This window comes from Anoplophora glabripennis, unplaced genomic scaffold, assembly GCF_000390285.2.
Source record: "Anoplophora glabripennis isolate ALB-LARVAE unplaced genomic scaffold, Agla_2.0 scaffold525, whole genome shotgun sequence".
Taxonomy (NCBI): Eukaryota; Metazoa; Arthropoda; class Insecta; order Coleoptera; family Cerambycidae; genus Anoplophora; species Anoplophora glabripennis.
The window spans coordinates 87,228-106,073 of NW_019416791.1; the positions used below are offsets into that span (position 1 = coordinate 87,228).

The window sequence follows — 18,846 nt, forward strand, 5'->3', positions numbered from 1 at the left end:
CCCAAAAGCGTGCTCACATAATGGTTTTCTAAGAATGCTTTCAACACTAGTCACTTAGTGCATTTGTGCCAAATTATTCAAATTTTTTTTTTTTGTTATCGGCCAAATTGAAAATAATTAGGATATATAATAAAAGCGCCCAGTTACTTGTATTTATTTACAAACTATGTAGCAAGACAAAGGTACTCTGTGAATACAAAACAATGGTATATAATACCAGTACATATCTAATCAAAAAATAAATTTACACTTATAATAAACTCAGTGGTCATATTAAAAAAATAAAGATAACAGCGTTTCTTCACCAAAATGGACACCAACCAATGTAACACTGGCATAAATTCTCATTACTCGTAGCCTGTTGGATCAACAAATCGACTTGCTTCTCAACCGTCAGAGTTTCGTCCACGTTAAAATCATTTCCTGTCAGTTTATCTCGCACTCGGTTGATAATAGAAACTGATTTCTTACTCGAAGCCTCTGGTTGCGAAGTATCGGGTATATCAGTCAACAAACTCTTCTTATTAAATGTTACACTCAGCGATTCAGTTAAATCGTGATCTTGGGACGTTCCCAACGAGAAAGATTCGATTTCTCCAGTAGTAGACTTATTTCTAGCGCCGGTGTCTGTCAGTCTCCAATTAAGTAACGGATCGTATACGAAAGCCTCCAAAACAGCCATCACGCTGTCTTTATTACGGTGCAGAACGGACATCACAGATTCGCAGGTCTTTCGGTAGGTTCCGTCGATTCCAGTCACCTCCATGGCGTTTATCAGCATCCTAGTAAGCCTGAAGGGGATTTTTTCAGGGAATTTCTCTCTCGTCATTGCTACTTCAAAACAGTCGCCGAAGTCTATGTGTAAGATTTTCCCGCTCAGCCTGTCTAACATTAAATTACTCGGGTGGCGATCGCCTAAACCTAAGATATAGCCCACGATTGACATCACAGCCAGAGAACGGGTATAATTGGTTCTCCTATCGAACCACACCTCGGAGGACGGGCTTTTCAGCCATAAAAGCCGTGCTAGGTCGTCGCCGTTGGTGTGCTCCAAAGCGTGCTCGAATACCTCGACTTTCTGCAAAACGGTCAAATGATCGTAATCCGCGGCCATTCGTAGCATTAGTCTGTGCTCTATGTTCAATAAAATCTTCTTTTTGTCTCTGTAATCTCTTATGAGAGTATGCAAGGTGTCGCAATGCGGTACCCATCCGATCAGGCCGGAATTTGTGCTGAGGGGTATTACGGCGTAACGCTGAATGGTTAAATTCCTGCGGAATGTGTCGGGGTCTTTCAACAGCAACGTGTTGACTAAACCGAAGAGTTGCATCACCCTCTCGTCCTGTCTCAAGTCTTCGTGTCCTTTTAACAGGAACATGTAATCTTTGCCGTTGCTACCCCTTATCGTTAACTTTCTCGGGCGTTGTTTGGATGTGATAACCTGCCGAGAACATAAAATTAAGAAAATCGTTTATTTAGATATAAAAGACGTACCTCTAGGGATCTGTGGAAGTACGCTATTTTTACTATAGGTTGGCCGGGCGCGTAGCTACCTGGCACGGCAAGTTCAAGATCTTGGCATACGAGAAGGTTCGGCGAGACATACTGTAGCTCGAGGGAGGTTAGTTGAGGTAGTTGTCTCGTAATTCTTCTAAACACGTGATAGTAAAGATCCCAAGCTTGGTTTAAGTCACGGATGTTACCAGAAATCTAAAACAAAAGGAAAAATGCATATCCTTGTCTTTTCTAGATACAATCGAAACTCACCCTGTATCTTTGGCACCACTCGTGTGCCTCATTCAAGTCTCTTCCATAAGCTTGCGTAAAACTGGTTTCCTTCAAAGTCTGTGGTCCCCTTTGGAGCATAATGTGAAGGGGTTCGAGAATACGCAACATTCCTTCTACGTTTCTCTCTCCAAAGTACAATCTTTAAATATAAATCAAATAACCATTGTGAAAATAAAATGTTCCAAAAAAATGTGTGAATATCCCACTCCTGATTATTAGCAAAAACAAATACATACCTCGACGCTTCTTCTAACCCTTCGTGCCAAATCTCGTGCCACAAAATGGCGACCCTGATGAGTTCCTCCGAGGCCATAAGTGCCTGCTGGACCAACGTGGGGGAATGCTCGCTCATATTTTTAAGTATCTTGTTGGCGGCGCTCCTCCTTATAGCGGAATTGCTTTTCGTGGCTACCGTTAACGGATACACCAGTGCCTGCGGGTGGGTCTTGCCGATATCGACCAATAGACGGTTGATGAGTTTGGAGACTATAAGTCGGTTCGTGTCGATCCTCGCTATAAGTTGGGGAATCACCTGCAACCAAGTGTTCTTCTCTACGAGGCAGATTCCTTCTCCTATCGCGTCCGATACTTCGTGTGTAACGCCGTAGTCGAACCACAGCGTGAGCAAGCGGAGCGTGTCCTGCAGCGAGCTGCCTTTGGACAAGTAGATTGACCTGCGAAACAAATAAAAATTAACACTTAAAGCTGTACATTGTTGAAACGTACTTAAAAAATCCTTTGATGGCCGCTACCGTGTGTTTGTTAACGTCAACTACACGTTCCTGATTCAGCGCGTTTTTCTCGTTCTTGGCCTTTTCCGTCTCTTCTTTATTTTTGTAGAAAAGGACTGTATCGAAGTTCATGTATGCCCACGAGTGCCAGGCTTTGTACCAGTCCGGATCGTACTCGGTAGCCTGGTTATAGTAATTGAGGATGGACGGGATAGAACTCTCCGTCACACCTTTAAGGTTTTCTTGCCAAGCACCCAGTTTCAAGTAACACCTATAGGTATTTAAGGAAGAGTTATAAAGTTTAAAAAAACGTCTTAAGGACAAGGAAAAGCAAATTTTGATGAACAAAAGTATTCTATTACCTTGCGAGAAGCCTTTGCCTGTCTTCTTGGCTGATATCCACATCCGGAGTATATTGCGTGTAGTCGTTAAGGAAATGTTCCAGTTGCTGGTACGCTCTGTGCTTTTGATCCACGGCCCACAAATGTTTTGTATAAGCGAAAGTAACCTGAGGACAGGTATGAGGCAGGGCTAGGTGTGGGTTTTCTTCGGGGTCGTATCCAAGAAGTTTTACTAATGTTTTGTGGGACAGCCTCTGCAATAATGGAAAATTGACAAATAAAAATTATTGTTAACCCTCAAAGGTTACACTTGGGGTGGGCCACCTTAAAGGTCATACTAGTGCGAATAGTGATAACGTACATATAACAAAATTGGGGTAAAATTTTCCGAGAATTAGTTTTGAAAAAAATTTATTTGTTAATAAAAAAAGGATTGAAAAAAAACATATTCGTAAAATAACTTTTTTTTTAAATTCGTATTTTTTATAAATAACGGCTAGAGAAAAAATAAAAAAAAGATTTTGAAGTTCAGTCTACATTTTTAAGAAAAAAATACCCCATATTGAAAAAATTATATTATCGATTTTTCCCGAATATAGGCAATTTTAGAAGTTCTGATTTTTGGCTCCTTTTCGGTAAATTGAAGTTTATTTTGCAGTCTTTTGTATAATAATACTAATTTAAAAAATGAAAAATTATTAACAATAACTAGATAAACAATGTTCTAGTTTATACGACACGTAAAATGAGGTGAAAAAAATTGGAAATTTGCATCTCAATTCAGTTTATTTCTAGATGATTTGATATAAATTCAGCCACATTTTGCCCGCACTAAAGTCACACTAGTGCTAATTTGCACTGATCGGACTTTTCACTCTCTAGTTTGTCTGACAATAACAGACTGAGGCCAGCTGTGGTACGGCTCAACTGTTTGGGCTATAGAAGAAATTATTGTGGTGGGGGGAACCCTCGGCAGCTGCTACCTGAGAAATGGCAGTTAGTGTGAGCTTTGAGGGTTAATTGCTTCATTCTATGTTCAACATATTTTGATTAGAAATGTCTTGACTTTTTTTGCATAGCCTTGTCTGTTTTGGTACAAATTAGTAATTTGTAAAGATGATACGTTTAGATAAAATTATTTTGATTTTATAAAATGGTTTGAAAATGGCTTCCCCCAATATATCGATACACTTTTCATGATGGAGAAAAATAATGTCAATGACAACGTGAAACGAATTTCATAGCCAGGTGCATTTTGCAGACATGTCGGAACATTTTTGTTGTCCATTTCCATCTATTGTGAACAATTTAAGTTTTATTGTGGAAGAACTTAATTTGAGGATTCAAAATATTGTTTACGTCTCTGATGAGTTGGACATTGGAATGTGTCAATATAAAAAAAGTTTCCTGGCGTGATCCGTTATAAAGAACTGAGAAGATCCATTGACAAACTTCTTTAAATTTGGAAGTCATGAAATCCAATCCAGGAAAGACTAGTTTTTTTTCCAATTTTACTGTTTAGTGAAATTTTAGAAAAATTATGCTAACTAGATTCCTTTTGAAAACCACAAAATTGAACCAGGTTAGAATCGAGGGGCAGTACAGATTTCTTTTAAACTACTAGAAAGTATTTTAATTAAATAATGACGGTCATTTTTCAGTCCAAAAAGACTCTGTTATTATAATACCAGGAGAGATACATATCTTGAGACAAAATAATATCTCGGTTGGGCTCGATTATTTCGAAAAAAGTTTCAGACAAAGTTGTAGGGCACTGAGGGGACCCTTGAAAGGTCCATATTATGACTTCTGGTCTAGACCAGAAGTTGATTTTGTTTAATGGAAACACATTTTTTACCACGGATTTCGATTAAAAAATTTAAAAAACTTTTTGTTATTATGTTTTCAATTTAATCCATATTTTGGCCATAAAAAACCAAAAAAATCTTGAAAAATAGCACCTTGTTGGGATCACTTTTTTCTTTTTTTAAAGAAATGTTTCATACAAAAGTTGTAGGGTGAAAATGCTATCTTCACATGACCTTGACCTTAAGGTCGTTTGAAGATCAAAATAAAAATTTTAAATGGGGCCCACCTTTTTCACCTCAGAAATTAAAAGAACGGGAAGTTGGTTGCAACCAATTTTTTTCGATAGTATTTGACCTTCTGATAAAAAGTTCTCATGGGCAAAAGCCTCCTTGAAGGTCTGGCAGTCGACAAGAGTTTGGATATATGAAAGATATGTTATTTCGCACAAGCTGTATCACCATACTTGATTATGGTAAACTAGGGTATTTGGGGGCGCTGATTACAAATCCAAGGTCAGCTAACCTCCATCATGTCAGATTCAAGGTCATCTCAAGGTCAAATTGTGAAAAACCCATTAGCTAAATGTGAAACAGTAGGTACATAGGTTTTTGAGGTCACTGAATACGAATATCGGGTTCGCTTAAGCCTACAAGGTCACTTAGAGGTCAACCTCAAAAAAAACAAGTCAGATATCACGAATTTTTAAAAAATAACAGATTCGCGCCAAATTTGGTATACGGTGGTTTTCGGGGTCGCTGATCACGGAAGCGAGGTCAATTTTGCAAAATTCAAGATAGCAGATCCAAGATGGCCGACCAAATTTTCAAAAAATAACCCATTCGTGCTAAATTTGGTATATAGAGGTTTTCGGGGTCGCTGATCATGGATCCGAGGTCAATTTTGCAAAATTCAAGATGGCAAAATAACGACATTGACGTAGTAATTTTTTATTTCCTTTGGGGTACCTGTTTTCTGTGAAATCAAGAATTTATTCAGATTTCTAAAAGTAGTATACAGTATACAGTTTTTCGACCTTAAAATTACCTTCATATTGGATCTTGTTCTTGAGGTTAAGTTCATATCTTATTGTAAAACTTTTTGAATTTGATCTTCAAACAACCTTGAAGTCAATGTCAAGGTCATTTCACGATCCCCCTTTCACACTACAACTTTTGTATGAAACATTTTTTAAAAAAAAGCGATCCCAACAAGGTACTCCATTGTCTCAAGATTCTTGTTTTTTTTATGGCCATTTTTTCGAAATAAGAGTCCAATCGAGATATTTTTTTGTCTCAAGATAAATCGTGTATCACATATAAAATTCATATCGATTACTACAGAAATTTGTAATCTTATTTTCTTGGTTTCTGTCACAATTTATAAAAAAATATGTAAGAATTGAATCGATTAAAATTTCCCATATTTCTGCTTTAATTCATTGTTAATAAACTCATTGTCGTCAATAACATATCAAGAAATCACTCTCATTTTCTATTTTTCTTAATATATACAAAGATGAAAATAAATTTTGATCAAAAGAAATGTGATGTAAAAAATTTGCACTCACCATTGAACCGCTCTTCCTGCAAAGCGCGGCGTACTTCAGCCACGTGTGAACGTCTTCGTGAGGTTCCAACACCAACGAGTGCACTTGGATTATCTTCTGCCAATCCTCCACCAACCGTTGCCCAGCTTGCAACCTCTGCCACCACATGGCCTTCAATGTATGCCTCCTTTCCGGCACCAACTTGTACTGCATAACCTCTTCCAACTCGCTGAGGATCTGAACCTGCACCATGGCCCCGTACGCCCTCTGGTAACTCTCTCCCGCCATGGCAGTCAGTTCGGTGTCAAGGATCTCCCTCGTTTTGTAAATGTAGTCGTGCGCCACCTTGTATTGCTCCTTGTGTATCGCCAAGATGGCTCGGTAAAACGCCCCGTCCTGGGAGTCTTGGGGTAAGACGTTGACGTATTTCTCCATAGACTCCCAGTTGTGGAGGCCAAACGAGGCAGCGGCGGCCAAACGGCAGGCCTTCTGGCGGTTGTCTTCAGAGAGGAGCTGGCACTTGCTCTCCACCACTTTGTGCAGACCTGCCCATTCGCCTAACGCCTCTAAACACCTGAAAAATGTTTGATAAATAAGTGAAAGTCACAAGAATTTATATTTTTTTAAAAATAATAACTGAAATAATAATCTAACCTCATCTGACCGAGACAAGCGTCCTGATCAAACGATTCCTTTTCGAGTTTCTCCTGGTATAGTCCAAGAGCTTTGTCCCAGTTGTGAAGCTTCTCGTACCATCTCATCTTTACTTGCACTTCACCACCTAACCTCATTACGTACTGGAGTAACCCCTCTGCCGCTTCTTTTTGTTGCAGTTTATTGTTGATTGAAATAAGTGCCTCGACCACGCTGTCCTTGTGGGCTCCCCCATGTTGAAACTCCTCTTCTTTGTAGTGCAGAGCTTTAGCATATGCCCTGAAACACGTTTCTTGTATAATCAATACTATCGATAATATATAGGGTGTAACTGAAAGTAGTGATACATTTTAGAGGTAATGGTATGTATTCCCCGAGTGCTAATATGAAATTATTATTTTTTAAAAATCAAGTGAATAGTGTAAGTCCAACCAAATTACACTTGCAGAAAAAAAATTATTACCCGAACTTTTATAAGTGGAATTGGTAAAAGGGCTTATAATAAAAATAAAAAAAAATAAATGTGTGCAGGGGTGGTGGAGGGTTGATTTGGGGGGTTGAAAAGTTGTAAAAAATTGTATCATTGGGATTTCTGGCGAAAGTTGACGTCAAAAGTATCCAAAACAAAAGTTGTAGATCATGCAAAAATCTACAACCTTTATACAAGTCACTTTTTAAGATAACCTCAAAATTTCCGAGAAAAATGTGAAAAGCAGGTTTTTTTCTTATTTTTCATTTTTTATTTCTGATTTCCTCTAAAATAATTTAATCTTGATGAAACTTGGTGAAAGTATACCTTTCTGTGTCTTAAATAACCATAAATTTTTTTAGATAAGAAAATCAAGAAGTTTCCAAGATATTCGTTTTTTCCGGTCTGAAAAATTTTTTTTTCAAAGAAAAATTCTACTTAGAAACATCATCGTACAGAGTAATATCATCAAGCGATAACAATAGTAATATCATCTAATTCAGAATTAAAAATGACTAGATTTTGTCATAAAAATAGCAGCGACGTATTTAAAAAAATTAACCTGATGATGGCCCCTTGAAGACAAAACGTCGGATTGCAAAAATGTTGAAACCATTGGATAGAGCAAAAAAAGTGGCTTTGTAAATATGCAATTTATTTTAAAATTCGTTTTCAAATAAAGCCAGAAAAAAATTAAACAATTTTTGCAAAATTTCGAGTTTTGTCCCCGATATCTCTGGCAATACCCGGAATTTTAAAATTTTCTAAACGGCATATTGTTAGGTATAAAAAAACAACTTTTTTCTAATCTGAGCCACCCCGTATCTCTTATCGTTTCCTAGATCCTAATGCTATCCCATGCTTATCTTGGCCACACTGTATATCTATGAATTCATCAAAATTTTAAAAAAAAATAAGTGCACTAATCGATCCTACAGAAAAAAATTATTATTTATTTTATTTATTCACTATTCAAAAAAACGAAAAATAAGAAAAAAGCCTGTTTTTCACATTTTTCTCGGAAATTTTGAGGTTATCTTAAAAAGTGACCTCTACAAAAGTTACAGATTTTTGCATGATCTACAACTTTTGTATTGGATCAACCCTCCGCCACCCCTGCTCACGTATTTATTTATTTTTCGTTATTATAAACCCTTTTACCATTTCCACTTATAAAAGTCCAGATAACAATTTTCTTTTTTTTTTACCTCTAAATGAGTTATTTCGATCGGTCTGGTAGTTATAATTTGTTTCTTAAACTCATTTAAACTCTTGTCTACGCCGTCACTGGGGAGTTCCCGAATTGAGAATATATCAGTGCTTTTATCACTGTTGTCTGTTACCTTTTTAAAACAACTGCATGAAACTAATGGAGTTGTCGAGAGCAAAAGTACAACAGAAAATAATTTTGTAAAAACATGTTGCTTTTGTATGACTTTGTGACAAGTTCTTTTAAATTCACCAAATATTTTTTTATGTCAATGCGAACAAAACGCCGAATAATAAAAAATTTCAAAAAATTAATACTTTTATCATATAAAGTTTTTAATAAAGTGTTTATTTTCTTAAAGCACTGTGTTTAGTTTGTGAATCTTGGTGCCAATGACGTGTGACACTGGTCTGTGATATGACAAAATAAATGGCATGAAGTATTAGAAAAGTAAGAAAATCTACCTGCAATGCATCGCATGTTCCCCCAGCAGATGGGTGTCCAAAGGCAAGGGCCCCTTATCACAGTGCTCCATGAACTCCGCCAAGTTCAAAATAGTCTGCGTGATCTCTGGAACGTCTGGGACTGTAAGCGCCTGTTCCAAGCACTGCATCAGCTCTTTCTGCATGGGTTCTTTGAGTTCCGTCCAACAACTAACAAAGGCAGCATTAAACAGATCCCTCGGCAGTTGCGAGTATGTCTGAGCCAGAGGCAGACACGAGCGTAACGCAGGGATCGGGGACTGTTTTAATAGTTCGAGGCTTAGGCGGCGCAACCATTCCAGCCAATCGTCCTACAGAGAAATTTTGTAATAAAAAAAATTGTAACAATTACAAACATAATTTGTTTACAGAACCTAGATATGTCGAGGTATCAGGTTGACAAGTTTTAAACACAACACCCTGTACAATTTTCCGTTAATTTCTTACCTTTGAAACCCTTCTGTTAGGTGTCCAGGCCTGTTGCAGGTTTTTCTCCGACACTTTCAATCTTTGACTTATGGTAGAATCACTGGGAAGCCCCGGATCCCCCCTATTTTTCATCCGATTCTTCCTTGGCATGGACAAATCGCTCTCGTCCGCCATCGTACTGTCGGCCTGAATCTTAGACACTAAAATGTCCCATTTCCTATTCTGAATTTTGTGTTTATTCAGGACTTTTTGTACCATTGGTACGAATATACAAAATTTGCGACCCAATTGCATTACTAACGAACAGAGACATTCCATAGCCGCCGGACGTAAATCGGGAGAATTGTCTATGGTGCGTACCAAGGGGTGAATGATTCGGGATATGAAATCAGAGAAATCCAGAATTTCGGCTAGTTGATCGATGGTCTCCAAGGCTTGCTTGGAAACGGCAAGAGGGCAATCCGCCGCGTCGAATAACCTACAAAATTTAGTTAACAAAAAATTATTCGTCATTTAAACAATTATTTACCTGACGATCGGAGGAAGAATTAAATGCATATAATCCTCCAAGTTATTCCCGAACTTGTACATAGCTTCTAGAAGCGCCATCGTGTGACGTTTGTCCTTGGAAGTGTCGTGATTCAAAACCCTCAATATTTGAGGTATCAACCGGGGTAGGTACACTTTGAACTCTGCTCCCAACGCAACCGCGATATGTTCCAAAAGGAGAATTATGGTGCTTTGTATGGTGCTGTTAGGTGTCCAGAATTCCTTTATAAGCTTACAAATGTCGTCTAGATAGTTGCGTATGTGCTGTTTAACGATGGCGATCAGCTGTCCGAGCTGTTGGAAGAGATATTCTCGGAATTTCTCGTCGGCGGTTCGAACGACATTTAACAAACTCGGAAGCACCTGAATGTAACGTTAGCTTTAAATCAATTGGATTTAACAGAGAAACAATAAGAAATGTGTTTTATAAAATGTTTTTGATAAAAATTTATGACCTATAAATATTCTGTAGTCTCATTACTGTCAAATTATTGGCAGCAGCACAAAAAATGTTTTACTTAGATAGTGAATTTAGACAGTTCATGTTTTTTAGAGCTCCGCCTTTGGCGTCATCCGGAAACCTGCATGCACGTTCGTCCTGTAAAGTACCATTTTCTCAAAAAACTTCAAAACTCACCTGAGAGATATAAGGAACGCACTTAATACCCAAACTCTTGAAGGTAAATGTGACGGCCTGCACCACCATGGTGTGATGCTGAGACAAGGTAGGGTCCCTTATGATTTTCATGAGCGTGGCTATCGCCATCGCCAGATAATATTCCTCCAGGGTACTAGAGCTCATGCTCACGAGCATCTCGCTTGGGCTCACACTGAAATCGTTCTCGTTCTCTCCAGCGTTAGCAATTTTGTCACTGATGGCTATCAGAGCGGGAGCCTCCGGTTGGTTATCGATCTGGCCCCGATGCATTTTGTGTTTGTAAGGATCCAACGCACCTACAAAACCATACAAAACATGAGAATTTTTTGTTTAAAAATCAGTAAATGTCTTACCGAGCAGTCCGAGTACCCTAATAGTTTCCTTTCTGATATAAGGCTGTTGTTCGGTCTTCAAAAAGTTAATTAGTACGTCCAGCAACATGGGGTATTGAGTGTAGGGTCTAATAACATGTCCCGTAGCTCCTACCAGTTGGGCGAGGGTGCATAAAGCAGCACCTCTTTTTTCTGGTGATGACGCGTCACCGAGGATTTCCAATAAAATAGTCATTAGTTCCTGCATCCACTGTTGCAACTCGGAATCGCCGCCAGTTACTTCAGCTAAATCGCCAATGGTAAGGAGTACCGATAAAACAACTCCGGGATTGGGTTCAGGTTCTTTTAATTTCGGAACTAATACCTAGAAAATTAACAGTGTCGTGAGTGTAAATATAAATTTCAAATAATTAAACTCAAGAAAATATACAAAGAAAATCATTACAGCAGTATTTTTTTAAAATAATAATGTATTTCTAAAAATACTACTTGAGTGCAACAGATTCATCTTTAGACAGAGGCGTGCATGTTGTATTTAGGAAAATTGAAACTCAATAGACGATAAACAATAAAGTTTCAATAGAATTAATTTACATTTAACAATTACAGAAACACTTGTTTCATATAGATCTAAAAAACAATCAAAGCAACCGAATTTGTGTTAACCGCAGGTTATTTGAGTGGAAATATTAGGACTTTTGTTATGCCATTCTTTATTTAGGTGCTCTTTTTTCAAGGTGGTGTCAATCTTGTAATTAAAAAAAGGTTTCTATTAACAACTGTTATTTTTAAGATTAAATTGAAACTTTATACATTTTCTGTGTAATTTTGATAAAAAAAATCGATACACGAACGGAGGGATTGAGGATTGTAGTATTCATTGCCTTTATACTTTCTTGCATATACCTATAATTCAAATGTATAGTTTTTTTGGACCAAGTGTTTCTTTTTTGTACTTTTTTCACTCTTGTAAAAAATGTTTCAATTTCAAACTAAAATTAAAAGAGTACCAGTATGAGATGCAAGTTTATGCAAAGTTTCAATTAAATATTAAAGAAAAGTTATTAATAAAAATCTTTGTGGCAAAAGAGGTGCCTGAATGAAATATGGAATAAAGAAAATCCAATAATTGTTGATAAAAGAATCTGTGGTTAATGACGTGACCCACTTTTTTGTAACACCCTGTATATTTCACATTCAAAATGGCAAATCTGAAAATATTCTACTTTTACAAAAGGGGAGCTACCTGTACTCTACATCTGTATCATACTAAGAATTTCAATGAAACATGAAAAAAGTAATTATGCTATTTATTGACTTTATTTAAGTAGCAAAATTCGATGGCTCCAACAGTGCACGAGATGAATTAAATATGAGATGTGACAGTTTCACGGTTTTTGTTTTTTTTTTTCTGATAAAATGTTCCTTATAACTTTTGTTAATTTTTTTTCCACCAAAATATCTTTATAATTGTTATTTTTGTTTATTTGATTGTATCTTCCATTTTTTATATGTTTTTTTCTCAGGGCAACTGTGCGTCTCAAAGTTCTATTGCAGCAGTGCTACAAAAATTTCTTTCAGTAGTGAAAAAAGTGGTATTTTATCGCATATTATGTATTATGAAATAAAACAAATAATTAAATAAAATGAACAAAAAACAACCAGAAGTGAAACTTTTCAGTTGTAAAAATATTTTTTTTTTTTTTTCATTTCATACATAAGACATGAAATAAATGATAAAACTAACATCACTTCCTAACTAAAAATTTTGGGACTAGAAATAACAAATAACTAGGCACAATTTTAGATAAATGATCTGACTATGACATTGTAATCCAATGCTGGCCAATAGACCAGGAAATATAGGGGTATGCATGCATAATTCTTCGATCAGGTTGATTTTTTATGAGCAGATAGTAAAAATAGTGTAGAATAATATGTACCGTATCTGCACGCTAAAAAAGTGGGTGACATTGTTTAAAAGTTGATCAAACATGCAGTTTTAGTAGAAATTCGCGTTTTTCGACCGTAACTTTGTTTCTGATGGTTCTACAGAGAAATGGTAAAATACTTTTTTGTTCGTCTTTAAATGATATACAAAACGACGTCTCGAGTGTCAAAAAATATCGATCCACCCGAAGTCGGGCCAATTTTTTTATTGGTAGATTTAACAAAAAGCTCTCGAGTTCCATTGTTCCATTTTTATAGCGAAGGGAAATTATTAAAAAAATTTCCTTTGTTGTAAAATTAAATACGCCCTTAATTTTTAATTTTTTTTAGTATTTTATTACATGTACTAAAAGAGCATAAAAAAACTTCAATTTGAAAAAAGGTTCGCCACGATTCGTTAATAAACAGTGGAGTTATGGGCTTTCAAAGATAACGGTCTATTGTTGAAAAAAGTGCGGAGCGAAAAAAAAAATATGCACATAATCAGCAGCCGGAGTGCTTTCAGTACAGTAATATTTATTGTACGGGCAAGAGAGAAGTCACATAAAACAATTTTCGAAACTCAGCCGAGCGTTCGATTTTCCATTAAGCGCCGAGCGGCGGTGTGGTGGGGAAGCTAGTCGATTGCGTTTCTGTCTAGCGTGACGACAGCGCAACATTAGTCGTACTTTTCTCAGGAAGTATGAAAGATAGAATAATCTCTTTTTAATTTAATACTATACGACGAGAGGAATCTATTTTTGTCTAGATAGTAATATAACAAATTTCTACATAATTATGTTAAAATATTACATCGCGCTCAGATTTGCATAGATCATTAATTAGTTAATTTGTTTATAAGGCCATAACTCGCAAAATAATCCACTTACGGATTCCGGCTTTCGCATAAAGTATTTGTCTGTAGTGAGGAATGATTGAGTGTTATCCGAAGAAGCCTCTGAGATAACATCGCGATTTATTATTGTTTATTTAAAATGGCATAATTGGCGGTTTTTTGCAAGTAACTTTTGACCAGATTGATATTTCTTGACGCTCGAGACGTCGTTTTGTAGATTTTTTAAAGACGAACAAAAAAAGTAGTTTACCATTTCTCTATAGAACCGTCACAAAAAAAGTTACAGTCAAAAAACGCGATTTTCTACTAAAAGGCATGTTTGATCAACTTTTAAACAATGTCTCCCGCCTTTTTCAGGGTGCGGATATGGCACATATCATTCTACACTGTTTTTACTATCTGCTCACAAAAAATCAGCGTGACCGAAGAATTATGAATGAAATGGTCATTTTCATGGTCTACAAGGCTTAATTTGCAAAGTAGTTATTTCCTACAATATTATTAGTTAAAAAATATTGATATGAATGTAGTATTTCATATTAAGGTAATATCTGTCTTTACAGATCTGATTACAAAATTAGGAAAAAAAAATGGACCCCTCGATGATATCAGGTATTCGAGATGTCAGCTAATCTGTTATTCTGAATGTCGCTTGATCAACCACGTGAAATTAACTGAGATCTGAGGTAAACAAAACACGGCTCATAAAAAAAATAACCAAATATTTCATAAACAAAATGACACTGGGCACACTGAAATAACATTTTTCATATCCTTACCTTTAAAATAGGTTCCATGTAAGGTCTTATCAGCCTAGGAGCGCTGACTACTAGATGGTCCAGCATCTTGGCCCCCTGCTCCTTATTCCTGCCGGTCCCGGAATGCTCCAGTTCGGTCAATAACTGCACCAAAACCTTCCTAAGACTGGGCATGACGAATGCGGGATTCATACAGCTCAACCTACCGATCGTAAACAGGGCTACCTCCCTTATTTCAAAGACTTCATCCTGCAAGGCGATGAAAAGCGCCCCCAGGGACTCCGCCTGAGCTAAATGATGGTCGAAAGTTGGGTCTAGGGAAACCAGAACTCCTCGTCTCACGCTAGCTTCCGTGTCTGTCAGTCCTACGCCTAATAACCTGTGCAGGACCGAGGCGACCGTTTTGGTAACGGTTTCCGACGGATTTTTCGTCGTACTTCTGATAGCTTGTCGGAGCAATCTGCAAGTCGTTTTAACAGCTTCTAACCTTATTTCCATCTGCTCGTGTATGAGGAAATGCTTGGCGCATCGCTGCACGAATGGCAACAATCTCTGACCCTCGAAATCAAACGTACCCAGAGTGTGCAACGCCAGCACGATAATTTGAGTGTCGTGAGCTTCGGAGCTACTCAGAGACATGATGTTGCCGCTCAGGTGCCTAGGCATGCCGGGGTGAACCAGGGGTTTGTTTAGTAGGATGTGCGACAGCATCCTAAGCAGGCCTAAACTGATTTTGTCTTTGTGGGCTGGTACACGTTTAGCTAACTCTCTAAGACATATCGTTAAAGATGGCGTTAGGCCAGTCGCTAGCATTTGTTCCAGGATGTTGGGAATGTCCATTTTGTCGTGAGTTTTAAGCGCCAAGCCGAGGAAGGTGACACACTTGAAGACGCAAGAGTCTATGATAGGACGCTTTTTGCCTATAGTGTCCCCTCTAGGCAGAGCCATCTTTACTAGTTCCATGACCTTATCAACGTAGGGGTCTATGTCTTCTTCTATGGCTACAGCAATCAATCCTAAAAAAAATTATGATTTTTTTAAATTTTAATATTTGCTTTTCACGTTTTAATATTGAAGAAGGCAGACATTCTGTCAAAATGTTGGTTTATTGTAAAAATTCTGAGAAATATGTAGATGATTATTTATTAATTATTTTTTCTACACAATCGGAACATACAGTACATGAGAAAATATAGAAAATTATCAATTTTCACTCTCATATGTACAGGGTGCTCACTTTTTGACCAATACTTGCAGGATCTCAGTGATCATAAGAGGTACGAGGTTTGTTGCAAATTTAGTGTCAAATAGCTGCCTGAAGGGAAATTTAACATCTTTTTGGTTTTGACGTTATTGACAGAAAACTGATCATTTTGATTTTTTTTTAATCGGGAGTGGAAAGATGTGGACTTTTAAAAGTTAAAATATGTAGATGTATTAACTGTGTCATTTCCAGGAGAGACAAACAATAAGTAATTTTTTTCCCTTCTGGGTGTCATATTATACTTTCAATTTATATCAGCTCATTTTCCCGATTACGATAATGTGTCATATGAAGGGTTTGCTTTTGTTTTGATGAAATATTGTTCACTTTTACAAAGAGTGCTTGGAAAACAAAACATCTTAATTACTTTAAACATAATTTTGACACAAGATAAACTATTTCTAAGTTCGGATAATTAAAAATGTAATTTTTATGTGAAACAAACCCATGTATTCTTCAAATTGACTGATCAATAAGTTTGAAACATATCCCACTCCTGTTCAAGTGAAAAATGTATTTTTAAATATCTGAAATTTGATATTGTCAATAAAATTTCAACAAAGCTGTCAAAATTTCTTTTGAAGTAATTTGTTTTCAAAGCACTCTTAATAAAGGCGAATAATTTGATATTTCGGTGAAAATAAACACACAAACTATATTGATGTCATATCATTGTAATCTGAAGAATACATTAAATAAATAAAATAAATAAAATAAATTAAATCAAAAAATGTGCAAATCCTGCTGCAAACCGCCATGGAGGATGTTCTGAAAAATCTTGGTGAGCTCACAAATCTAATGTGCAAATTGTCCTCCTTTTTTTTAATTGCAACGACTGTATTTAAAGAAACCATATTATAACAACTATAACTTTTAAACAAAGATTTAATACTATAACAGTACCTTTAAACAATGCAGTACCTAACACAAATATGTACCTTCTGTTTGAAGGTGATCTGCAAGTAGAAACCAAACCGCTTTTAATATTTCGTCTTTATACTTTTTCAGACACATATTATAGTAAATGAGGTGTAACGTTAATGAAAAGTTAAATTTTGACTTACTTCTCATCGCCTCATTCTCGTTTCTAGTTAATTGTACAGCAGCCTTGTATTTTCACGTTTATATTTAGTATAAAAAGGGTTTACCCATTAATAATAAAAAAATAACTTTGTACATCTGTAGATTTCAGTTAAACTTAGAGATGTTTTAAAATCTTATGAGCTGTGACCTTCATATGCGCAGAAACATAATTCCAACCGTCGCCTAAATTATTCTACGTCCTAAAAACATTACACCTATTATTCACAGTCTCTCTCGAGCTCTAGCGTAAACAAGCCTTTGTTCCGATTACAAATATCATAATAAAATGCCATATTCTTTATTATTTTAATTTAAACTATAAAAATATATATAACGAACGTTCGCCAGTTGACTTTATTGATGCCCGAGCGCCTTAGTTCATGTCTACTTGTAATTATGCACATCTGAGTCAATGTTTTCACAACTTGCTTATTAGAAGAATTATGGGGATACGCCACGCCTTTCGCGCATTTCGCGGCTCAAGAGATATTAAAAGACCTCTACCTATAGTTATAAAAGCGGTAGTTCTGTCCTTCTCCCTGCCCCTCAAAATATTAAATAAATGGTTCATGGCACCAGGAAGGTGCTTCTCCACAAAGCATTTCTTGTCGAAAGCAGCCAGCCTGGGTAAAACAGTGAGCAAAGTCTGCTGAACGTAACTATATCTGGAAAATTTCTGTTGCAACACATCCAGGCAAATATATTCAAATTTTTCAGTAACTAAGTGGCGGCAAGTGAAAGACTCTATTATAACGTGTTTCTCAGAGGATAACGCTGACAAAACTTGGTAGTTGGACGCTTTCTTTGTGGGATTTGTGTACATGAAAAGTGGTCGATTGAAGCTGAAGCTATCGCAATCCGAGGACCTTTTCGGATCTGTATTCTCTAATAGGGCTGTGTATTTGCGCTCCCATGAAGCATTTGCTAATCTCAGTAATTCATTTAAAATCAACAGAGAGGCATGTACACGTTCGTCCTTTACTCTCTCTCCTCGGTCGGCAAGAAGAAGCTTTCCTGATTCTTCGTAACATTGCTTATACCTAAAATTTATAATATTTTTTATCCCTATCTTAAAAAAAGTGATAGAATTTACCATGCGGCTCGTTGTTTAACGATCTCTCTTTGAGCAGTAACAACAAGTGCTGCTCTTAAAGCTTCTATGGCACCTTCACGTATGGCAACTTTGGGGTCTTGTATCGCCAAAAAAATTAAGTCAAAAAATTGGGAGACTTGTTGATAGAAGTATGTTGGCATTGTAATTGCCAACTCTTTTAGTACTAAAACTGCAGCATGTCTTTTTCCCTGAAAATAAAATACTTAAATATTAAATTTAAGTTAACGAGATGCTTACATCTGCCTGCTCTTTTTGTAGCCATTCAAAAGCACGTTTAACTTCAAACTCTACATATTCTGATGCTTTAGAACCAGAAACCACAGCCAAATGACCCATAGCTTTAGCGACAAGTTCCATTACACCGACATCGCTTGAGGGCAGCAAATTTCTTAGGTAATTAGCGAACCGGCTTATTCTGTTAGTCATGTTACCAACATCGGTACCAATTAAGCATACTGAAACAATCTGTATTAGATATTATAACTGTTAAATGTCTTACTTACAGATAGCCAGTATGCCTCCTTTTTTCTCATTGACATCATTACTAGAAACCATTTCAAAGATGTGGTGATTGAATTCTTCGAGGAAAGTGTTGATTTCATCGGGAGTTGCTTCTCTTAGCTCACTCTTAACATAAAGCGATAGCTCTTGGGCCGTCTTGTGCCGTACAGATTCATGACGCGATTTTAAGTTCGTTACAAACTGCTGCAAAATTGCTGAGGACATGTTGTATATACTTATAGAAAACTTCAATGACAATTTACATCATGTACTAAAAAATAATTTAAAACGAATCAAAAATATACTTCTCTGATTCTGCTTTTATGACACTAATGCACATAAC

The 18,846-nt window shown here is 36.6% G+C and overlaps 1 protein-coding gene across 1 annotated transcript; it reads right to left on the minus strand.

Moving 5' to 3' along the window:
- Positions 1-144: 144 nt before the first annotated feature.
- On the minus strand, positions 145-18,836 carry LOC108911584 (serine/threonine-protein kinase Tor). The gene is made up of 18 exons (XM_018716560.1): positions 18,506-18,836; positions 18,240-18,457; positions 17,982-18,190; positions 17,393-17,928; positions 14,563-15,557; positions 11,020-11,362; positions 10,646-10,962; positions 9,989-10,371; positions 9,478-9,937; positions 9,013-9,341; positions 6,870-7,148; positions 6,237-6,789; positions 2,882-3,114; positions 2,515-2,790; positions 2,025-2,462; positions 1,768-1,927; positions 1,495-1,710; positions 145-1,441 (listed from the first exon to the last, which is right to left on the minus strand). The coding sequence occupies exons 1-18, from the start codon at positions 18,726-18,728 to the stop codon at positions 302-304; spliced, it is 7,308 nt and encodes a 2,435-aa protein (XP_018572076.1). The 5' UTR covers positions 18,729-18,836; the 3' UTR covers positions 145-301.
- Positions 18,837-18,846: the final 10 nt, after the last annotated feature.

Coding starts and splice junctions, on each gene's coding strand:
- LOC108911584 (XM_018716560.1), bottom strand. CDS start 18,728: ATGTCCTCAGCAATTTTGCAGCAGTTTGTAACGAACTTAAAATCGCGT. Junction 15,558..17,392: donor TACCGCTTTTATAACTATAG/GTAGAGGTCTTT, acceptor AATTTTTTTTAG/GATTGATTGCTGTAGCCATA. Junction 10,372..10,645: donor GCGTTCCTTATATCTCTCAG/GTGAGTTTTGAA, acceptor CGTTACATTCAG/GTGCTTCCGAGTTTGTTAAA.